Here is a 20,440-nt window from a genome sequence, read left to right as displayed (position 1 = left end):
GTCTTTATTCAAGTGTTTTGGTAGGTATTTCAAGCTTTTCTGCTCCAGCATTGGAATGCGGGGCATGAACGTTTTTTTTTATTTTGAAAATCAACAGTTTGCATTATGCAATTAAAAATCCTAACCAATAAAGTAGGGAATAGCTATCCAACTGTTGTTTTAGTTGTATGTTACTTCATATTATAGTTATATCAATGTAAATCATTGTTTTCCCTTGTGTTTCTCATTCTTTCCCTGCCATGTGGTAAAATGTGGTGAACCCATCGCTGTATTTGCTCCAAAGCAAATATTGGCCTTTCTAGTTAGCATGAGTATTATCTAATGTCTTGGGGTGGTGGGACTTCGGCGCACTGTTATCTCAACTTTGTGTATTTATGTATCAATTGTATTTTGTTGTGTGGCGCTGTTAAAATAAGTTAAAAACTTGAGTGAAGCCGCGCCACACTGTTCTTGTTTATGTTTTGTTTGTGTATTGATGAATAAAAAAAGATACAGGCATCAGCGGCGATGTACCATATCACGCACGGTAAACTGTAGTCAAAGCTGGTACGGTAGATGATAAAGCTTCATGTGTTGCCACTACTCTTTTTGTCCAACTCACATGTGTATACAGATTTTGAGAGAAAAGTAGATTTCCAAAACAGTATATTTTCGACAAAGGGGCCCTCTCAACATTCAAAGAATTCACATGGAATTTCTCTGAAGTACATCCTGAGTGTTTGCTTTTTATGTGAGAGGTTGACGCACCCAATTCCTTCGCAACTTGTCCATCACAATATTGTGCCCTCATGTATGTATTTAACTTGCAACCTGACACAGTTTGCGTTTCGTTTAAGATAATTATTCACAGAGTATGTATCTAACTTGTCAACCTGAAACATTTTGCCGTTTAGTTAGTAAGTGATTTTACTTACAGAGGTGTGATGGCAATGGTAGAGACGTCCACGCGGTCAACGTCCACATACCAGGTCAGGGTTATGGCGGACAGCAGGAACCCCACGGCGGGAGCGAACACCAGCATCATCCAGCAACAGGCTAACGGACAAACAAACAAAGAACGAGATTAGTGAAGTTTAAACTTATATCTTCGACTTGAGGACTAATTATAATAATAAGACATTTATTGGGATAAACTTTAAACTGCCAAAGGAAAGCTCATTCATAGTATTTCTTACAAAGATACAGAGACGAGTCTGCCTTCTTCACATGATCATCCAGGTAGGCGATGCCAAGTGTCATCATGGGGGTGTTGCCGAGCCCGATGATGATTTGCGCGATGACAAGGACAGGAAACAGGGGGTGAAGGCCGGTGGACGTGCCCTGGTCGCACGCGTCACTTCCGTTTCCGCCTGCTGTGCACTGATCGATGGTGAAGTTTTTCCCGGCGCCGCCGTAGTCGTAGATGTCCACCCACCAGTGGGTGAGGCCCGTGAGGATCGCGCCGACACCGAGTAAGATAGAGCCTGTTCCCACGATGACTGGTCTGTGAGACTTTCCTGTGGTGAAGAGGTAGGTGATGGTCAGTCATACACATGACGTAGGGCAGAGCCAATATTTCCCATGGTATAAATTATGTCCCACAGTTCTTATAATATTAATATGGCATGTAAAGGCACCCAATGCGATTTACTAAAAGTAGAGTATTATGGATGAAATCTGACTGATTTTGACAGTTAGTGCCACTTCGTAGCACATTTCGTCATTATTTCATACTTGAAGCGCTTGAAATGGCCCAAAACAAGCTACATAAGGAGTCCCTTTCTTTCTTGGTACCATCAATAAATAGCTAGAACCGTCTCGGATACTTGAGAATCTTAGAATCCGGTTTTGCTAACCTGAAATTGCTTTGGGTACCATAAAAAAGGATTTACCATAGATTCAACGTGGCTGAATGTAAAAACGATAAGGAAGACGCAAACCTCCGATGTACGTCACGAAGGTGACGACGACGACGGCCGTGATCTCGGCAACTGTCGCGAGAGTTCCGCTGACGGAGCTCGGCATGCGGAACTGCTTCTCCAGAGATGTGATCGCTCCTTTGAAGAACCCGCTGTACATCAGGCCCTGGAGGGGGAGAGAATGGACGTGATCTTCAATATAAAGCACGGTGTTATGTTGTATTGTCCGTGATGATAGCCAGGGCAGCACCCATGCAAGTCTCTGTAATGCATTTGTCCACATTTGAATATTAAGTAGCTAAGCATACTAAGGAAACGTAAGACCACACTTCCATCTCTTCTGTTCCGGCCACTGAACGCAGAGAACACATCATGTCAGGTCCTCTGCGAACGCTTTTGGATTAAACTAGTTGCAAAGGCAGATTCAAGACGTCTGTCGCGAAAGGACAAGGCTAGGGCACAAAATGGTGTCAGAAGTGGGATTTGAACCCACGCCCCCATCATGCATACAACTTGTACGGATTAGTGATGCTTGCCTGTCACAGTTCTTTAAAATGTATTGGCTTCATAAAGCTTTTATTCAGTCATTTTTCAAATTCATCTTTGCATCCTTTCCGTGAATTTGTTTCTACTTTGAAATCCACACATGCCCCAAACAACGGGCGTATTTTTATCCTGATTTTGTATATATTACGTAACAAAAATGAGACTGACCTCAAAGAACATGAACCAGGCCAGGACGAAACAGAACAACTTGGCGTTCGCGCACTTCTGGATGCAGTTGGGTCTCCAGGCGCCCAGGCCGCACGACACGGCCGCCTCCGCATCTCCGGCAGGCTTGTCCTCCGACCTCCCCCCATGGTAGCCGTTAGTGAAGTTGGTGCCGCTTCCACCGGGTTTGGCGTCATTTGCTGTGCCGTTTTCCTGATTGGTCGACATCTTTTACCTATATGTGAACATAAGCAATATGCGAAAGTCAATTTTTTTCCATTTTGTCGTCCTCAACTGAGGTAGTTTCAGGTAACTACTAGTGTAACGTGGCTTCGCTACGCCTCGTATTTTTCAGCCAAGCACACTAGGCCACCCTTACTCTTCTCTATAGATTTTACTAAACGACATTCGTATCGTGAAAACAAGATAGATCATGCTTTGTCTCTCTTCGGATATCAGACACCAAGCTTTCGAAATTTGATGGGCAGATTGTCCAGGCTATTAAAACTATCTTGAAGAACGACGTGTGCTCTGTTGACTTATATACTTCTACACGAAAAGTTGGATGTGAAAATGGTAGTACATCCTAGTTATATTGGGTAATTTTTCCTTTCAGAACAGTATCAGGCCTAACAAAACAGCAGATAAAAGTCACGTCCGGTGATTTTGAACTTAACGACGGTAGTAAATGAAATTATGGGACTTTTATTACTTTTATTTAGTACCGATGTTAAGTACAGTACGTACTGTTTACGAAGTAAACATTCCCCAACTTAAACGCATTTATACCATTGGTATGTCCACCTTCCATGCAGTATAGCAAACAGTGGCACGACGATTTCCAGCATCTAGTATTTACCAGGTTCGCCTTTTATTGCTGATGAAGGTTGAAGTGGCCTTAAGTACAATTGACTTGCGATTTATAGAGATTAATAAGGACCAGATGTTGACTACGGGTAAATATCGTAGGTGTAGAAAATCACGTATGTGTGCATTTGACAAAGTTTACCAACGTGATCTCCACCCTAATGAAAAGATGATACTGGAAATTGACCTTCAAGCTGAGCAAAAGATTTCACAAGGCGAGTGACAATAACACGAGTTACCCTAATTGCTTAATCCAAATCTTCCATCTACACCTTTTTATGACACCAATTAAAAGTGTGTTGTCATCTCGTAGAAAATATTCACTGATTTAAACTCAAATTTAAAGATATTCCTTAACAGTACTCGTGTACGTGTAATAGTGACGAGATATTCGCCGTTAGAGTTATAAGACAGCCTGGGTGCGCCCTCTTGCTTAGCTTGAAATAGGTAAAATCGTAAATAACCACCACATATCGGTGACCTAAATTCTAACGTCATGTATTGTAAAGAGATATTTTATAGTGCTAGTGGGGGGCAATTTTCGTCAAGTATGTTTTGACATATATCACTGCATGTCTTAAGTGCCCTTACATCTAGACTGTTGAGTAAGCACTACTTAGTACAGTATTTACAAGTCTTGATTGGTAGCTACAGGGTTGGTTCACAGCGTAACCAATAGTCACAGCCCACCTATTATATATACTATGCCTATTACAAACTATGAATTATACCAGCCATCTACACTGGGTATCCTTCACCTTCTTCTGTTTCTCCTAAAGGCTGTTTCCTTTAGTTTACTGACTGACTGACGTACAGCACTCAATGCACTTCTCATACCCATTGTAATAAACAGATAGCCTGGGTGCCATCCGTTTTGTAATGGGGCTCTTTGCCCTCCCTAGGCGGAGGTTAAGGCTTCGGCTTATTTTTGGCTCGTTTTTATCAGGATTTATTTTTTCATACTAGTATTTTTTTATTTCTGGCAGATGGATATTTCCTGGCCAATTTGATACTGTCTTTGCAGCCACCAAAATATCTGCCTTGGATATTAGGCTCTTTGCACTCGCGGGCCCTAGTCAGAGAATACAATCTACATTAACATAATATATGCAGAGTAATGTTAATGAGCCCCGTTACAAATCAGATGGCACCCAGGCTTATCAGCAGAAACCCACTCGGTAAACCTTAGTACCTTAGTACAGTCCTCTCAAACGTTGGAAACCATCTTCTTCCACTGTAGAAAGCTGATCACATATCTTTAAAACATGGGAAAGTGTGCAGGTAACGTCAGCGTTTACGTCTGTTTTGCCCTTCGGCATCTACTCATAAGCATCATCAAACCATTAAAACTGGCGCCTCCCAGGATATGGCGGGTTGTTATGATAATTAAGATGTCACAAACCTTTCTTATATGGCCCACAAACAACTGCCACAAAATGTAGGTTCTGGAAATGCGCCATGTTTACTCTTAACTCTTGTGGTTTAAGGGAGTGGTAGGTGTTGAAAACATGCTTTGCTGAGCCGCTTAGTTGTTTTTTTCCAAAATGCACTGAACCTAAACTGGTTGGAGTACAGCTAATGGAATTTGGGCCAACATAACAACAAGCCACTCGTATATCCTTTGTTCAAATCACGCTTACATAGAGGGAGTATTTACAACAAACTGGCAACATGATATATGCACAAACAACTGTGTCTCAGGAAAAAAACAGTTTACAAAACAAAACACCAAGGCGTGTTAACGGTTCGCTACAGGTTCAACACTGTCAGCCAAGTTTAACCAAAGACGTGTCCTTGGTTTGACCGCACACCCGACAGGTAAACACAAAACAATGGGACGTGCCCGGGGTCTATCTCGCCTGTAATCAGCTCTCTGGAGTCCATTTTTACATTCCTATACGCTATCTAGAATGTGCGCTACCTGCTTCAAATATCACAACACACAACAAAGAAAGCATTGAAGTACAACGAGAAAGATGCTTTCCACGTGAATATGCCGCTCACCTTCTTGGCTCCAATAATAACCTACAAAGGTTGTACCTCTGGTGATTGTTACGGACATTAATCAATGTTCACTGGACACTGTGCACTGCACCCGTGTATGGGAGTTCTAGGAACAAATCTTTATATGTCCACTGATTTAGGCAATTGTACCACCCGGAATGATCCTTGAAATATAAGTGTATATAAATGTTATATTAAGCTATATGTGAAATCTACCCAAACCCGTACTGCAAACCGTGGTGCATTGCATTCGAACCAAAATCAAGATCAAGTTCCGTCCGTCAACTGTAAAACCGCGTGGTAAAATTCCTACCAGTCGACTAAACGGAGGAGGCTTAATAGGCTTATATACTGAATCGGGTCATTGTTCTAGGTAAGAAATTTCGCACTGTTCACTTGATACTTAAAGCTCTAGTCGGCCTGCATCAATGAACATGTAACAAAAACAAAGGTTTGTTCCTAGAACACCTTTACACGGGTCCAGTAACTTAGTCTTGAGTAGTTTCCGTCACAGCCACCAGAGAGGCACAACCTTTACCAAACATACGTACACTTTTAAAGGTAACCTTGCGTTGAACTGCATCGTGGTGAAACTCGATCTCACCACCAATTGTTTGAAGCGAGACCCACTCGTACAGCACTATTGAAGTCCTCCAGCGTGTGACTTAAGCTAAAATCTATCGGCTACGGGTCAGGAAAAAATCCCCATGTTGGTTGAAGTCACCGCCGTTGTACACGAGGAATTGAAACATCTTATTCAAAGTCTACCATACTGCATGATTTTGGGTAAACAAAACTATGATTTCGCATTAAATATGACGTTGCAAAACATTCCCCACCGACCAGCAGGAAACGTAAACAAGGCAGGACCGACCACGACAAAATGTTCACCCGATCGCGAGCGAGTAACTGTACCTACCTCATGTAACAGCACTGTTCTTGTTCTTGTTCAGATCAACCTTCCTATTATCAAAGCGTAGCTGCTTCAGTCTTTGCCTCCAAAAAATCACAAGGTCCGAGTAATACTAAGGATGACTGTAAGATTGTGCCGTTCCCATGAGATAGTGCACAAAGTTCCCAGACTAAGTTTCAGCCGCCCCGTCATGCGAACCGCCCAGGGCTGAATGGGGTGTTTTGGGTACGGTAAGGTGGGTTTTATAGAGCAGTCGAGTCAGGTGAGAGTGGCAAACAACATGACAGCTCCCTTCAACCGTGCATGATTAAATACTGGCGGCTACTGTGGTCGTAATTTCAGCATGTCACATCTATTTGCCAGGTAAACCCACTGTCAGGGTTCAACTATACAGGAGTTCTTTAGATTATGTGAGAGTTTTACCGCACTTTCCTTGTTACAAACTGTAGAATATGGTTACGTTTAGCAATTTATTTATAGGTTCAATACTTCTCAATGATCATTCTGTATTCTTCTAGCACCGATTCAATCCACGTAATTGGAATCTGACGTCTTTGAATTTTGAATCCATCTTTTAACAGCCGGAAGGATGTAGTATTTGAGGATCAAAACTGCTGATACAAAACAGTTACTGTAGATATTTGGTTCCACAGAAGCGCAAGAAAGGCAATGAGAAACGGTAAAGAAGTGCAAAACGAATTTGACAATTCTTCTTGACGTTTATACCGTCCTTGTACGGACGTGACGCTACAGCTGTGTCAATAACACAGTATTGGCTGTAACATGCTAAGCCATGCTCCATTCAAATGTCGGAAATTTCCCATTGATCGACCACGAACCATAATCCGTGATGTAGCTTGCAAGTAAGGTCACATATAGGCAGTAACGATCGTCGTACGATCCCAAACTGAAGTCATTCTTGGGATATTGTGCATAAGTAGTACACATTTATCTTTCTAAAGTTACAGGAAAGACTGTCTTATGTCCTTGTCGGCGGTTGATTCTGTCACAGCCTGCTTGAAAATTCTACAACGTCAAAATTTTACGACGACCTACGACGAATGTGACCGCGCCGTAAGATGCCGGAGGGAATGTTAAACATAGAAAGCACGACATAACAACAGTTTAACGACGTGGATATAATGTATGGCGCCCAATATAAACCCACAAAACACTGTATCAGTAACAACTCCAAAATCTCCGCAAAGTTTTCCTAATTTGTTTAATCAAGGTTTGTTTTATTTGAAGCTGATGTTGTACACTGCGACAAAAGTGTGACGCATGGAGGACGTACATAGAATGGGCAGCCTGGCGAACCCATCAGCCATGACGACACGGACTAATTGAGCCCTGAAGAAAAGTATCAGGACTCCGGAGGGTGTGTGTATGAATAGCACCTTTGCTTCGCATCACTGATGCCGGAGTATGGTGATGATACCTTTACCCGGGCACCTGACCGGTCATGTCGGGACGGACAGATGAGCCAGGTATCTCTTTACACACCTGAGAAAGGTTATCTCTCAGGTAAATCGGCAGGTTTCCTTGAGACACTGGCGCTAGTCTCTACCAGACTAACTACGCTGGCGATATATAGGGGAATAGTATTTGCCAGGGGAGTTTGCCGCCTTGGGGTTTGACTGGCCGTGCAGTTAAAGCTAGGGGGCATTAACCACCCCTCTCGCGTACTTACACTCCTGGCCAACTATTTCCCTTTGTTATCGAATTCTAGGGTCCGTACCCCCGTAGGAAGGCCTAGGTGGTGGAGGCTAGAGACACGCCGTCATCACAAACGATGATCTGTTTCACAGACGTCCGTAGTCCGCGTCATTGGCCATCTTTCATTGTCCACTTTTTGTTGTTGATAAAAAGTAAAGTAACCGCAATCTAGCTTGAACTGTTGATAATAAATGTGGCAATGTTTTGGAAAAAAATCATAAGTACACATGCCGTGTACAAACCACAATCACGCATCATCCTATGTATTCAAATCATCGAAATGTTTTCAATATGTAGAAATAACTGCAAATTGCATGAATGATTCTTTAATCGATTTCTTCCCATGGTTCATAAGCCTCGCAAGTCGGCAATGAGGAGGCGTGGCAAGCATGTTGTTGATACAAAAACAGTAATCTCCAAGCAGATCCCTCTCGGTGGCAAAAAGATAGTATCAAATTGGCCAGACAGTATCCATTAGCCAGAGAAGCTCCGCGGCCACCGACGGGGTCAGGACAAAAAAAAAAGGGCCATATATAAAAATGTAACGATCATTCCCCCACAACCTCTGCTTGGAGAGTACAAAAACAGGTCTGTAAGTGCAGGTGGACGTATATGTATATTGGACCTCAGGGGGCGCTTTGTTGACCACAAGTAAACATAGAAGCTGTAGAAAATTTTCACTTTTCTTATAAAACATTGTAAACGTAAATCATGGTAGTTTATCGGGGCAGAAGCACATGTCAAACTTCGGAATATTTTTTCTACGATACAATCATAGAGTCCGTGACCTGTTCCATGATATTTATCAGTAAACAGTAGACTGTGATTGCGGGTGACACTGTAAAACTTGACATTTTTCCTACCAATTAAACCTTTCAGTTGATTTGTACTCAGAGTGTTAGATTGTGCTTACTAAACAGTGTAATAGTAATGGTGCTTGACACAGTGATACATGTTAAAACACACTTCAGGAAGAAGTCCACTCCCCCACTATCAAATAAAACTTCCATGGGACTAAGTATCTGAGCATGTATGGAAATATTCCCAGGCTTGGAGTGTACTGTTAATACCTGCTCAGATACTTCCTATTAACAAATCTACCTGTGCCTATGGGAATGTCGAAATCTATACAGTTTTGAGAAACCAAAAGCTGTTTAGGTTGGATTCAGCAATGTTGCTTTTTTCTGTCATAACGCACTTGCTCAAGCAAAAACATTTTCGGAGCAGAGATGTTAATAAACTACGACCTCCTTTGTTTTAGTCACGATGACAGGCAGTGCGGCATATGAAAGGGATGACAACTACAATACATTGTATATGCATAAACAACACTGGGAAGGGTTTACAGCACGTATTAGTGTTAAAATAGGGCCGGACCAAATGTAGGTGCTGTCACACCACTGCATCTTAACAATGCGACGTACATTTAACCGTACAGCTGACAGGTTAAGGCAAAACAGTGAGACGTACGCAGGGTTGGGTTTATCTCTTTACGATGTTGTTATTATGTTTCACTGAATCTATTTTATGTATTTTACCTGAAGGGTCTATAGGGAGGAGGCGCCATTTTGTAGGACTCAAAGAGCGGTTAACTTTTTGTACGGCAAGAAATCTGGTAGTAGGGGAATGTGAGTCAAAAACACAGAGGAAAGTCTTTGCGATGCGGTCGTATTCGTCGGAACAAGGAGGTTAAATACAAGTATTTAACCTCCTTGGTCGGAGGTCTTTGCTGGATTTTGTTTAATGCCCCACTAGAAGTTTCAATACTGTGACACATCAAATCACCGACAAGAATTTAAACGTTGTCGATAACAAGACAGCTGAATTTTCACTTGTACGATTATCCCAAGGAAGCCGCCATCTTATGACAATCTGTTCACTCAATTTGTTACAATGCATTCGTTGCAGGTAGTAAAGGGATATCGATATTGGCCCTGGTGCTACCTTTGCGTTTTCTTGTCATGTTTTATCTGCGCTTAACAGCAGAGTTTAACAGCCTGTTACTTATGAGGTCCTGACACACAGCATGGGGTAGTGTAGTTACATGTAGAGAAGGTTGGAAACAAAACGGTCCTGGTTAGACTGTCAGCCTGTATTAACAATTATCAGGTCAAACTGTTACCGGGTATCTTTAGCCGTTATGAACATGGCATTTATGTAGATCAAGCACAGTTTGTCCTTCAATAAAACAAGCTCAATATGCCGTCTTTGTAACGTCAAATGCGCTGCCCCGGATGTTGTAATTGTGAGGTATGTCTAACCTAGTTGGTAGGATTATCTTCGCAATCATCTTGTCAACCAAATAGCATAGCTTACAAAGAACCATATTCCTTATGTACACAAAATAGTGGTTCGATCCCAGACCTTCTTTTTATAAGTGCAGTGGGCCTTGAAGAGGTGTTCAATTTTTGTCACAGGTACATGTAAAAGCGGTACAACCTTTACCAAACATACTCCACGATAACCTTGCGCTGAACTGCATTATGGTGACAATTTGATCTCTCTACAACTGGTTTGGGCGCCAAACGCTATCATTTTTGTATCTTTCATTTGTATCACTAGTGACACTTAGTGTCCGCGGGCCAATTTCTTCACTGTCCCATGACCTAAAAGTGGCTCCGTCGACTACTTAGAAATCGAAGCTCTACTGAGAAGGCGGCCAGAGTTTTCATTCTCCAAGGTAAGCAGATCCTAGGGTGGCAAAAAGACGGTATGAAATTGGCCAGGAAGTATCCATTGGCCAGAGAGGGTCCAATGCGCCACCCAAGGGTGAGGGTAGCGACAAAAAAAAAACATATATAAAAAGGTAACGATCTTCCCCCATCAACTTCTGCTTGCAGAGTAAAATGTTGGAATAGAAAAAAAACATACACCACGGTAACATTGCGCTGAACTGCATCATGGTGACAATTTGACCTCTCTACAACTGATTCAAGTGAATGGTACTCCTTACAACGTAGCATCTAGTCAGTGCGGATTTCCTTTCCAAACTCTAAAGATAGATTACGATTCTCAAGAAAGTCTCCGAGCTAGTTTAGGTCGTCACATTTGTACACGGATGACTTGACTGTCTTGAATTAAATGCTAGATTAACGAACAATGCAGGATACAAACAATACCATAATGGGTTTCTTTATTTAGTAGAAGGTATATTAAGTTTTTACATCTTTGCCACGATCAATGACAGAACGTGAATACAATGTAGAGTGTCTCAAATAAAGGCCGTTAATGTGTTCTCATAAAAGAAACAGTGACTGTACCTACCTCAAGTGACAGCCTTGTTCTTTCTGGGATTTGTTCTTTCTGGGATCAGGTTGTCAGGGCGAAGTTACTTTTCCCCGAAATTTCAAACTCCAACTTACAGACTCAGTGGAGTAGAATTACAGAAGGTGGCTTCAGAGAAGCGAGGCTTGCCGAGAAATCTCAACCGCGCTCTCTCGCCAACTACCCAGGTCTAAATGGATTTTGGTGTACGGTAAGCTGGGTTTTATAGAGCAGTCGAGTCAGGTGAGAGTGGCAAACAACATGGCAGCTCCCTTCAACCGTGCATGATTAAATACTGGCGGCTACTGTGGTCGTAATTTCAGCATGTCACATCTATTTGCCAGGTAAACCCACTGTCAGGGTTCAACTATACAATAGTTGCATCAGTCCAAGCGACGGGTGCAAAAATTGCGTAGATGATGACGAATTTGTATAGGCTGAATTGTGCAGTACTTACAAGATAAAGATCTAACATTGTCTCCTAAAATTACAATTCTAACACCGCTAAAATCGAAGCAACTTCAAAGTGCTGTGCAAAATATTGTGAAATCATCTTCCTCGGAATAAAGCAGTCGTTTCTTTATCATCATCGTAAAATATATCGCGACCAGGTTAGTATTGGAGGCATGACGTCACGTTCAAAATAGTCTACATTTGAATCAGAAATGTGGGTACGCATGTCCAATCGCATGTCCAATACAGCTGACATATGGAAGTTGATTTCATCTGAGGGGAAACGTCTGCTAAAATTTTTGTTGTGGTCAACAGTCTCAGCATTACTTTGAAGTGGTTTGGCATGGCAGACTGGCGGTGTTATATTGTATGAGGAACGAACTTGCTTATTGCCGAATGACATGATAACAATCTGTCAACCAACCAAATAAGGATCGATGTGACACGTATTAGACCTCGTGCCACGTGCACAGTGAACAGAACGACAAGAACACACAGACAGCTGAAGTATGAGACAGGAGCATCTACAAGGAAATCTTTAACATCACAGGTACGATACATTTGCTGTCTCAATTTTATATTGAACTGAACATTGCCTTATAAAGAGTTAAGCTCCGGTCACGTACATTGTACAATGCCCGTAGTATATAATGCGTATGACGTTTTTTTCTCTTCCCCTGACGGCCGTGCCGTACGTGGTAGTAGATGTGAGAAGAAACGTGTACCAAGTTTTGCGTGTACAAAAATTCTTTAAAAACTATTGCACTCCTTAATTCTCAAATCTACGACATACGGTACGATTAGTTCACATTCGATTCATTTCATACAGAAAGGCGTGGCCTAAATCCGGTCCCCCGAACACCAACCATGGTCGGCTGGCTGGTGTTCGGGGGAAAGTTCTGAATCTGTGACGGGAGCTTACTCACCACACTTAGATAATACGGGGGATAGACCTGCACAGAAGTCCCGAGGAGTAAACCGTTCCAAGAAAGCAAGATTTAACTTCTTTGCAAGGGAGTAAACCCTAGTAGAACTTCCCTGTCAAAAAAAGAGTAGACGTGAACCAAACTTATCCCTCTGGCCTATACGTGGTGAGTGAGGAGCATGTATCCGAGCAGCATTTGAAATGTCACCCGAACCGGGGCTCGGTCGGGCTGTTTCGTTTAACGAAAAATCAACAATTTATATCAATAATATACGCAAATAGTTCCCATCATTCATTTTTTTAAAAACTTCTTTGTGCTTTCTTGTCTTTTATATCATACTCTTCGTTCCATAAGACTGCCCGGCCGGGCCCCGGTTTGGAAATGTGAACTCAGCCTAACCCCGCTAGTCGACCTGCCACCACTATTACTATTACCAAGGAGGTTAAATACATACATGTATTACTACTACTACTACTGAGGATCACTTGGGCATAATTATAGCATAAACTATCAATTACTTTATACTTGACAGTGTAACGTTGCTTTCTTAAGTAATGGGTTCTTCTCAAAATTGCAGGTATTCAAGTGGAAGGACCCTTGAACGTCACCATCGGAAAACGCCACAAATTGCAGTGTCTGCTATCCAAGACATAGACCCAGTTATAAAACGTCGTTGTTAAAATATGGTAATAATAAAGATGAATTTTTTCGGTCCAACTCCAAAGTTGCTATTTCTGTCCTTCCTGATACTGAGCATTGGAGCCGCCTATATGTACATGTACATCAGCAACAACGGAGTCGAACTATCACATAAAGAAATGGTAATTGGTGCCTTGGCTGGGGGAAAAGGTAAATAAAGTGTTTTCGTTTTATATTTGCAATTTTGTAGTTTCACACCATTCTTATAGTAATGGCGTTCTATTTATCCCCTGTCGTTTCCGGGTCACATTGTCACACCATTACTCAAATAATTCCGCCCCGGTACCCTAAAATCGCCCGTCTAATGGACGCCTTTTCATAATATCTATAGGGTCCATACATCTGGGATCAGCGATTCTGCATTGAAAATGCAGAAAATGGTCTTGAAATAAGTCATGCGTGTATCTCTCCTTTTTTTCTCTCAAGATAACTGGGACATCTTAGCGGAAGCCGAGAAGGAACAGTCCCGCAGACTCGCCACGTTAAAGGCGTACTGTGCGAACTCTGCAACGGTACGTTACGATTGTACAAGAAACAGGAGATACTTGAGCTGGGAAGCGTTTCGGGTGTCCTTCTGCTACGTTCCCCAGGACAATAACGGCTGTTATACTTCCCTCTGCAGCTAGGAGTCGCTGCAGTGTAAAGTATGGGGTTCCACATGTGACTAATCCCGGGTTATAACAGCACGTCGGCAAAACGTACTGCGCCTGTGCGAAACCCGGATCCCTCACGGATTTTGTAGGGTGTTTGGTCAACATCGCATCAGGATTTTGCCTGTTGCAGACAATATCTTTTAGGACATATATGCATCACCTTTGAAAACTATAGTCCGATGTCATCCTTAAATGCGTGAATACGACCATAAGCGACACCTACCTGCAGTAGGAAGTAGAACCATTCAGTATTCATTTTCTCCGAGGAAGGTAACAGAATTCGAAGGACTACCGAAATGTTGGCTCCTGGCTGTTATACATACAAAGAATTAAGTTAACCATTTATTTACCAAGCTGGTGAAACTATTCACTGAGGTATGATACACAAATTTTTCACTTGTTTTGCCATCGTGACGTAACATAAATGATTCAAATCTAGTTTTGTTTCTCTGAACTGAACATACTAGAACCAGTTACATATTGTTTGAAAGCAAGACCATTTTAAATGTAGTTTTAAATGTTGTCGGGCTAGCTACATTGTAAGTTGAAACATAAACCCACTCCACCCGAGGCTGAGTTTCGTTCTTTTTTTATTTTATTTTCAGGTGGATCCATCGCAAGCCAAAGTCAAAAGCCATCTACTGATTTATGACAACATTAAAACGGTCTACTGCTACGTCCCCAAAGCTGCGTGCAAAACAATGAAACTGTTACTTTACAATCTGGAGTACAATAAAACCGAGTTGCTGAGCGGTGTTAGTAAGGCTGAGTTTTTAGCAGACAAACATAACTACACGGCTCGTCACGAACACAGGCCTGGTTGGATCCACGGACAAGGGCATAACTCATTAAAGCAGTACAGCGAGGAAGAAGCAAGTCTGCGCCTCGCGACCTACAGGAAGATCATCGTTGTCCGTGACCCTTTGGAGAGGTGTGCTTATTTACACACTACATATATATTATTAAATAAGTACCCGCAAAAGCAGTTTCCTAAAGTGTTCCTCAACAAACACCAAAAATGTTTGTTCTTAAACTCCCTATCACACGCAGCCGAGTATACTTGGCCTCGCGAATACTTCCCCCCACCATGGCTACGGGAAATTCGATTCGCATCGGCTTAAAGCAGGCTTAAAGCAGTCTAAAACTTTTCTGCTGATGTAAGGATGTAGTTTCACGGGGAGAATCGTTCTACGTCGTTTCAATGTTTTACAAACTAAATATGTCCAACAGCATTGGCCCTACTAACACCATAGAAGCCTTCAGAACTCTGAATTCAACTGCCTCCACTATATATATCACCCCAGGTTGGCGTCTGCGTGGCTCAACAAATTCGTCTACATGCCAGAGCAAAACGGTAACTTTGGGTGGGTCAGGAGTTTAAATCGTCGACTGAGAACATACCAAGAGCGCAACCTACCAGACAAGGTATGAAACATTTCTTCAGTCCGGAAAACAAACTTATCTCTTTGTACATATACATATCTCTATGTATATATACTTTGTATCTCTATGTATATGTCACAGTAGAGATGCAAATCCAGTAGAGTTGGCAACTCTACTAGTAGAGATGCCAATTGGCAGCTCTACTAGTAGAGATGGAAATCGTATTTATACGATTCTAGCAGGGCACAGTCATATTAGTAAGGGCACAGTCATATTAGTTACCTAAAAATGTTTTGGAAAATAGACTGAATATTTTCACACCTCAATCATTACCCAACATCACTTAATTTTTTTGCCACTGAAATGTAAAACAGAGACATTTTCATCAGGCCATTATGAGTTAGAGACTCATGATCAATGTGCTAAACCGGTTTTTCCAGTTAGTTGGTGACTGGGTATATAAGAGGTAATCAGTCATACCAAGCCAGTTCCAAAGTTGATGTCAAAGTGAACAGATCAGCAGAAAGCAGAATTGATATGATGTATTGATAGAAGCACAATTCGATATCTGAAATATTAAGCAATTTAATTAACTAAATTTATAGTAATTGTGAATGTAGGCTTACCTTATAATATGATAAATTTGAAACTTTAGGTGTTCAGTCTATTTAAAAAAATTGTTCCTTGCTAGAATTGGAGAATATCCTGGTCTAACTCAAAGAATTCCCATTTGTCCTATAAAAGATTAGAATTCCAATGTCTGGTAAGAGAATCTGGAACACTCCTAGTAGATATTGGAGTAAAAACACCAGAATTCCCATCTCTACTAGTAGAGACTGGAATTCCCATCTCTACTAGTAGAGTTCCCAACTCTACTAGTAGAGATTGGAACTCAGTAGTATAAATACTAGGATTCCCATCTCTACTAGTAGAGTTGGCAACTCTACTGGATTTGCATCTCTACTGTGACATATATATAACTTTGTTGTAGATTATTTTTGGAGTTCTTCTCCACAACACACTAGAATCCAGCTCGAAGATTCTAGTGATCAGAGTTAACAAAGATTCGTCCGGTAGAAGCAGGGTTATACTCGTACATGCACTGTAGTTTCCGTGGTAAAATGTATTAGTAATCCACCGTCGCATTATGCAAATAGGACACGTGACTTGATGAGCAGTTGACCACAAGTTGCAGAAATTTTTCAAAAATTATGGCGTCCCCTGAGATTAAGGGATAGTTGTAAGACCCTGATGTATGTGGCTTAAGTGTAGTTTCTCTTGCAAAAGTAAATTTATTGCTTGTATTCTAGTCAAGCAAAGTGAAAGAAGAAGAGGCATTCAACACCACAAAACCGGTACCTTTTAGAGATTTTCTCTTCGCCGTTTCGAAGAGGCTAATTGACAATGAGCACTGGACATCATACAACCGGCTTTGCCTACCATGCCAGGTACTTTGATACACTCACTTAATAGTTGCATACGAATATCCGTGTTCGAATGTCGACAGACACGGCACATAGTGCATTTCAGAGGCCGTAAGCTGGTCCTGTGTAAAGGTCGCTTTATATGAAAAAATGATAACTTGCGCGCCGTGCAACCTTGAGTCTCCAATAATTCTTGCACACAAACCATGACTTGTGCGCGCTTCTGCCTTGTGTGTTTGACGTCTAACGTAGATTTCTCCCCTTAGATTAACTACGACTTCATAGCCCACACGGACACGATCGCCTCAGATGTTCGACTTTTCCTAAAGAAGAACAACATCACAGCGAATGAAGACGTTCTGCCGGAACAGCGGCCGAGACAAGCTAACGATGACAATGTTTTCGGGGGCATTTACGGCCAAGTCCCGATAGAAGACATACTGCCTCTCCGGGACATCTTCCAGGAGGACTTTGGCATGTTTGGGTACTCCTTCGAACAGGATTTGGCAAAGATACGAGAAGCAAAGGCAAAGGTGTAGCCGATTCGAGAAAACGTCTTCTTGAAATTGATTTAGTTTAGCAGATATGAGAACTAAGACGCGTAGATTATGAAACATATCTGTCCTGAAAATCTACTACGAGGACTTTGACGTTTTGTAAGCTGATATAGCAAAGATAGAAAATGAAAATTACTATACAGAATATGTACCACAGGGGGAAAATGCAAATGAGCAGTTTAGAACGTTTCTGCTTGATTTTAATAGATCTTCTATAAGCTTAAATCTTTTGGTTTCTTTTATCATTTACTCCACATGATTTCGCGTAAAGACAGAAACACTTTGTACAACGTTGTTTTAAATTGTACAAGTTTTTTCTTAACGAGGTAAAGCTTATTTTCAACTATTGCTGATTACTTATTATTGAAGCTAAGCTGACTTTATATTGAACGATCTTTGATGGTAGGACTCATTAGGACGAGGGACTGTCCACACAAAGTCGTCAAGAAAGTTATAATTACAAACATAATTGTTATCACACTCTTATTATCAGACAGGTGGAGGACAACAAAAACAACGTTTTCCTCTCCTCATCATCATTGTTGTTGCTGTTAAATAATTTATTTATTTTATGTGAAAACAAACAATATAAGTAGTAATAAATATAACATGCAGTACTGACTTTCATGGAGTGGAATGTTTGCCCATGTGTACATGAACAGTATAGGCTCCGCTGTAACCTGTCTTAAAGCCCCAAGGCTCAAAACTGCTGGTGTGTAACAGTCGTTAACCTCAGTGAATCATGTTTGTTAACGAGGAACTCTTCGTCCTTTCCACTGGGGTGTCGACCGTGGAGGGACCATCCAGTGACCCAAACTATCACTTTTGCATAATGCCAAAACTGAAATGTTGTATATATACATGTTAGCACGTGTGCCAGATCTAGGCGAATAACCCGTCCGAATGGAAGAAGTGACTAAGTTTGGACCCCCCTATTCCCATGAACTCCTGACAACCAGTGTTTTGCCCTGAATGTGTACATATACTTCCTGGTAAAATGAATAAATGAAATGAAATAGAGTATCATACGCCGTGTGGGCGATGACAGGCTATGTCCTAATGATGGACAAGACAAACTTAATTTAAGCGTATCAGCACGGTCCATTCACATCGTGATGTTTGTGGCGTAGAGGGTTAGTGTATAGATTAAGATTCCCAAAGACCCCTAAAGCAATGATGTGCAAAACAAGCTGAAGGGGAAGGTCGTTCAAATGGTCCACATTTGCGATCAATATTAGAAATGTGGGTATGTATGTCAAAAGATACTGATACGGATATTGATTTCATCCGGGTGGCATTGTCGTAGTTTATTGTGTCCAGCAGTTTCAGCATTACAGTAGCGGACGACTGTGTTTGGTAGTGTTATATTGTCTGCGTCTTGCGGGGTGACAAGATGTCAACAAATGTGACAACCTGTCAACAAACCAATACCAGGATATGGCACGTACACGTATTGGACCACAGAGAGCAGAACGACAAGAACACGGCTGAAGTACGAGACGAGAGCATCCACAAGGAAATTTCTAACATCACAGGTATGCAAAATTTGTCTCAAGTTGATTTTTAATACATGTATTACCTTACAACTCGCTAAGCTGAGGACACATGTACACAGTATGATGTATCTGCGATGAGGCTTTTATTCGTCACGTCACCACGAAGTGGTGTGGTGAAACCATATTGCTTTTTCTGATGTTTCTTCTCCTCCTCCTTCTCCTCCTTCTCCTCCTCCTCCTGCCATATCTTTAAATGGATTCAGCTTCTTCATTTTAGGGCCTAAGGTCCTGAAATTTGGTATGGAGGTACAGTGGGCAAATACCCCTAGGCGTTTTTTAAATTATTGTGATACAGGCTTTTAGAATGGTTTTATTTGAGTTTTTTGGCTGTGTTATAGCAAATGTATTACTGTGTTAGTCTGCCTTGTTTACCACGTTTGGGCATGAGTCATCAGAATGGAATGCAGGGCATCAACCAATAGGCATGCAGCTTTCCTCTATACTTCTTGCTGATTGGCTGTTGGGATTTAACTTGATTAACACCTGCACAGAAGCATTTCCATACTGACAGTATGTCTGTATTCAAGTGTTTTGGTAGGTATTTCAAGCTTTCCTGCTCCAGCATTGGAATGCCGGGCATGGACGTTTTTTTTTTATTTTGAAAATCAACAGTTTGCATTATGCAATTAAAAATCCTAACCAATAAAGTAGGGAATAGCTATCCAACTGTTGTTTTAGTTGTATTTTACTTCATATTATAGTTATATCAATGTAAATCATTGTTTTCCCTTGTGTTTCCCATTCTTTCCCTGCCATGTCGTAAAATGTGGTGAACCCATCGCTGTATTTGCTCCAAAGCAAATATTGGCCTTTCTAGTTTACATTTGTTCCATTCTCATGGACCAATAATAGCGTTTATCTGACTCCTGTCCGTTTCGTGGTCATTCTAATTAATTCGCAGTGTTATCACACCGCCACATAAGAATGGTGTTAGGAGGCCTTTTCAGGACTGCCTATTCAACTACAGTGAATGGTTGTAGGGTACAGGTTTGACTGTAGCTGCATTTACTCCCTGATACTGTATGAAAATATAAATTGTCCAGTTGGGCACTTTTTGGAGCTAAGCTGTTACATTAGAGATTCCCATACGGGAACTGCTTACATGTTTTTTGATGTTGCTTGATGCTCCTGTTTTAAATACAAGAAGCAAAGAAGTTAATTGCTGTGGCCTTAATGTCATTATAACTTTTTTCTCGAGAAAATTGGGACAGCTTAGCGGAAGCCGAGAAGGAACAGTCCCGCAGACTCGCCACGTTAAAGGCGTACTGTGAGAAGAAATCGGTACGTTACGATGGTTCTTTGTACAGCAAGAATTCGGAGATGAAATACTTAGAGCTTTTGCGAATATTTGTGTTTTGGATTCGTCTCCTTGATTATGGAAATAAGGTTGTAATTAGCATAATCTATTTGAATTTA

At 41.5% G+C, this 20,440-nt stretch overlaps 2 protein-coding genes across 2 annotated transcripts in view; one reads left to right on the top strand and one right to left on the bottom strand.

Moving 5' to 3' along the window:
* The window catches only part of LOC109470923 (probable pre-mRNA-splicing factor ATP-dependent RNA helicase DEAH2), a 22,197-nt gene extending 15,586 nt beyond the window's left edge, over nucleotides 1–6,611 (bottom strand). Inside the window, exons 1-3 of the mRNA XM_019770021.1 lie at nucleotides 6,400–6,611; nucleotides 2,613–2,844; nucleotides 1,927–2,064 (exon numbers count right to left, since the gene is read on the bottom strand). Coding sequence (XP_019625580.1) covers nucleotides 1,927–2,064; nucleotides 2,613–2,837 — 363 coding nt within the window. The 5' untranslated portion in view covers nucleotides 2,838–2,844; nucleotides 6,400–6,611. The remainder of the gene's footprint in view (nucleotides 1–1,926; nucleotides 2,065–2,612; nucleotides 2,845–6,399) is intronic.
* Nucleotides 6,612–13,570: 6,959 nt separating this feature from the next.
* LOC109470922 (carbohydrate sulfotransferase 12-like) lies at nucleotides 13,571–17,630 on the top strand. Its single transcript, XM_019770020.1, has 6 exons — nucleotides 13,571–13,601; nucleotides 13,878–13,963; nucleotides 14,710–15,035; nucleotides 15,409–15,529; nucleotides 16,798–16,935; nucleotides 17,178–17,630. Exons 1-6 carry the CDS (start codon nucleotides 13,571–13,573, stop codon nucleotides 17,448–17,450), a joined length of 975 nt encoding a protein of 324 aa, XP_019625579.1. The 3' UTR covers nucleotides 17,451–17,630.
* Nucleotides 17,631–20,440: the final 2,810 nt, after the last annotated feature.

The sequence above is a fragment of the Branchiostoma belcheri genome, unplaced genomic scaffold, assembly GCF_001625305.1.
Source record: "Branchiostoma belcheri isolate BF01 breed outbred unplaced genomic scaffold, Haploidv18h27 scaffold24, whole genome shotgun sequence".
Classification (NCBI taxonomy): Eukaryota; Metazoa; Chordata; class Leptocardii; order Amphioxiformes; family Branchiostomatidae; genus Branchiostoma; species Branchiostoma belcheri.
This window is presented reverse-complemented; position numbering and strand designations above follow the sequence as displayed.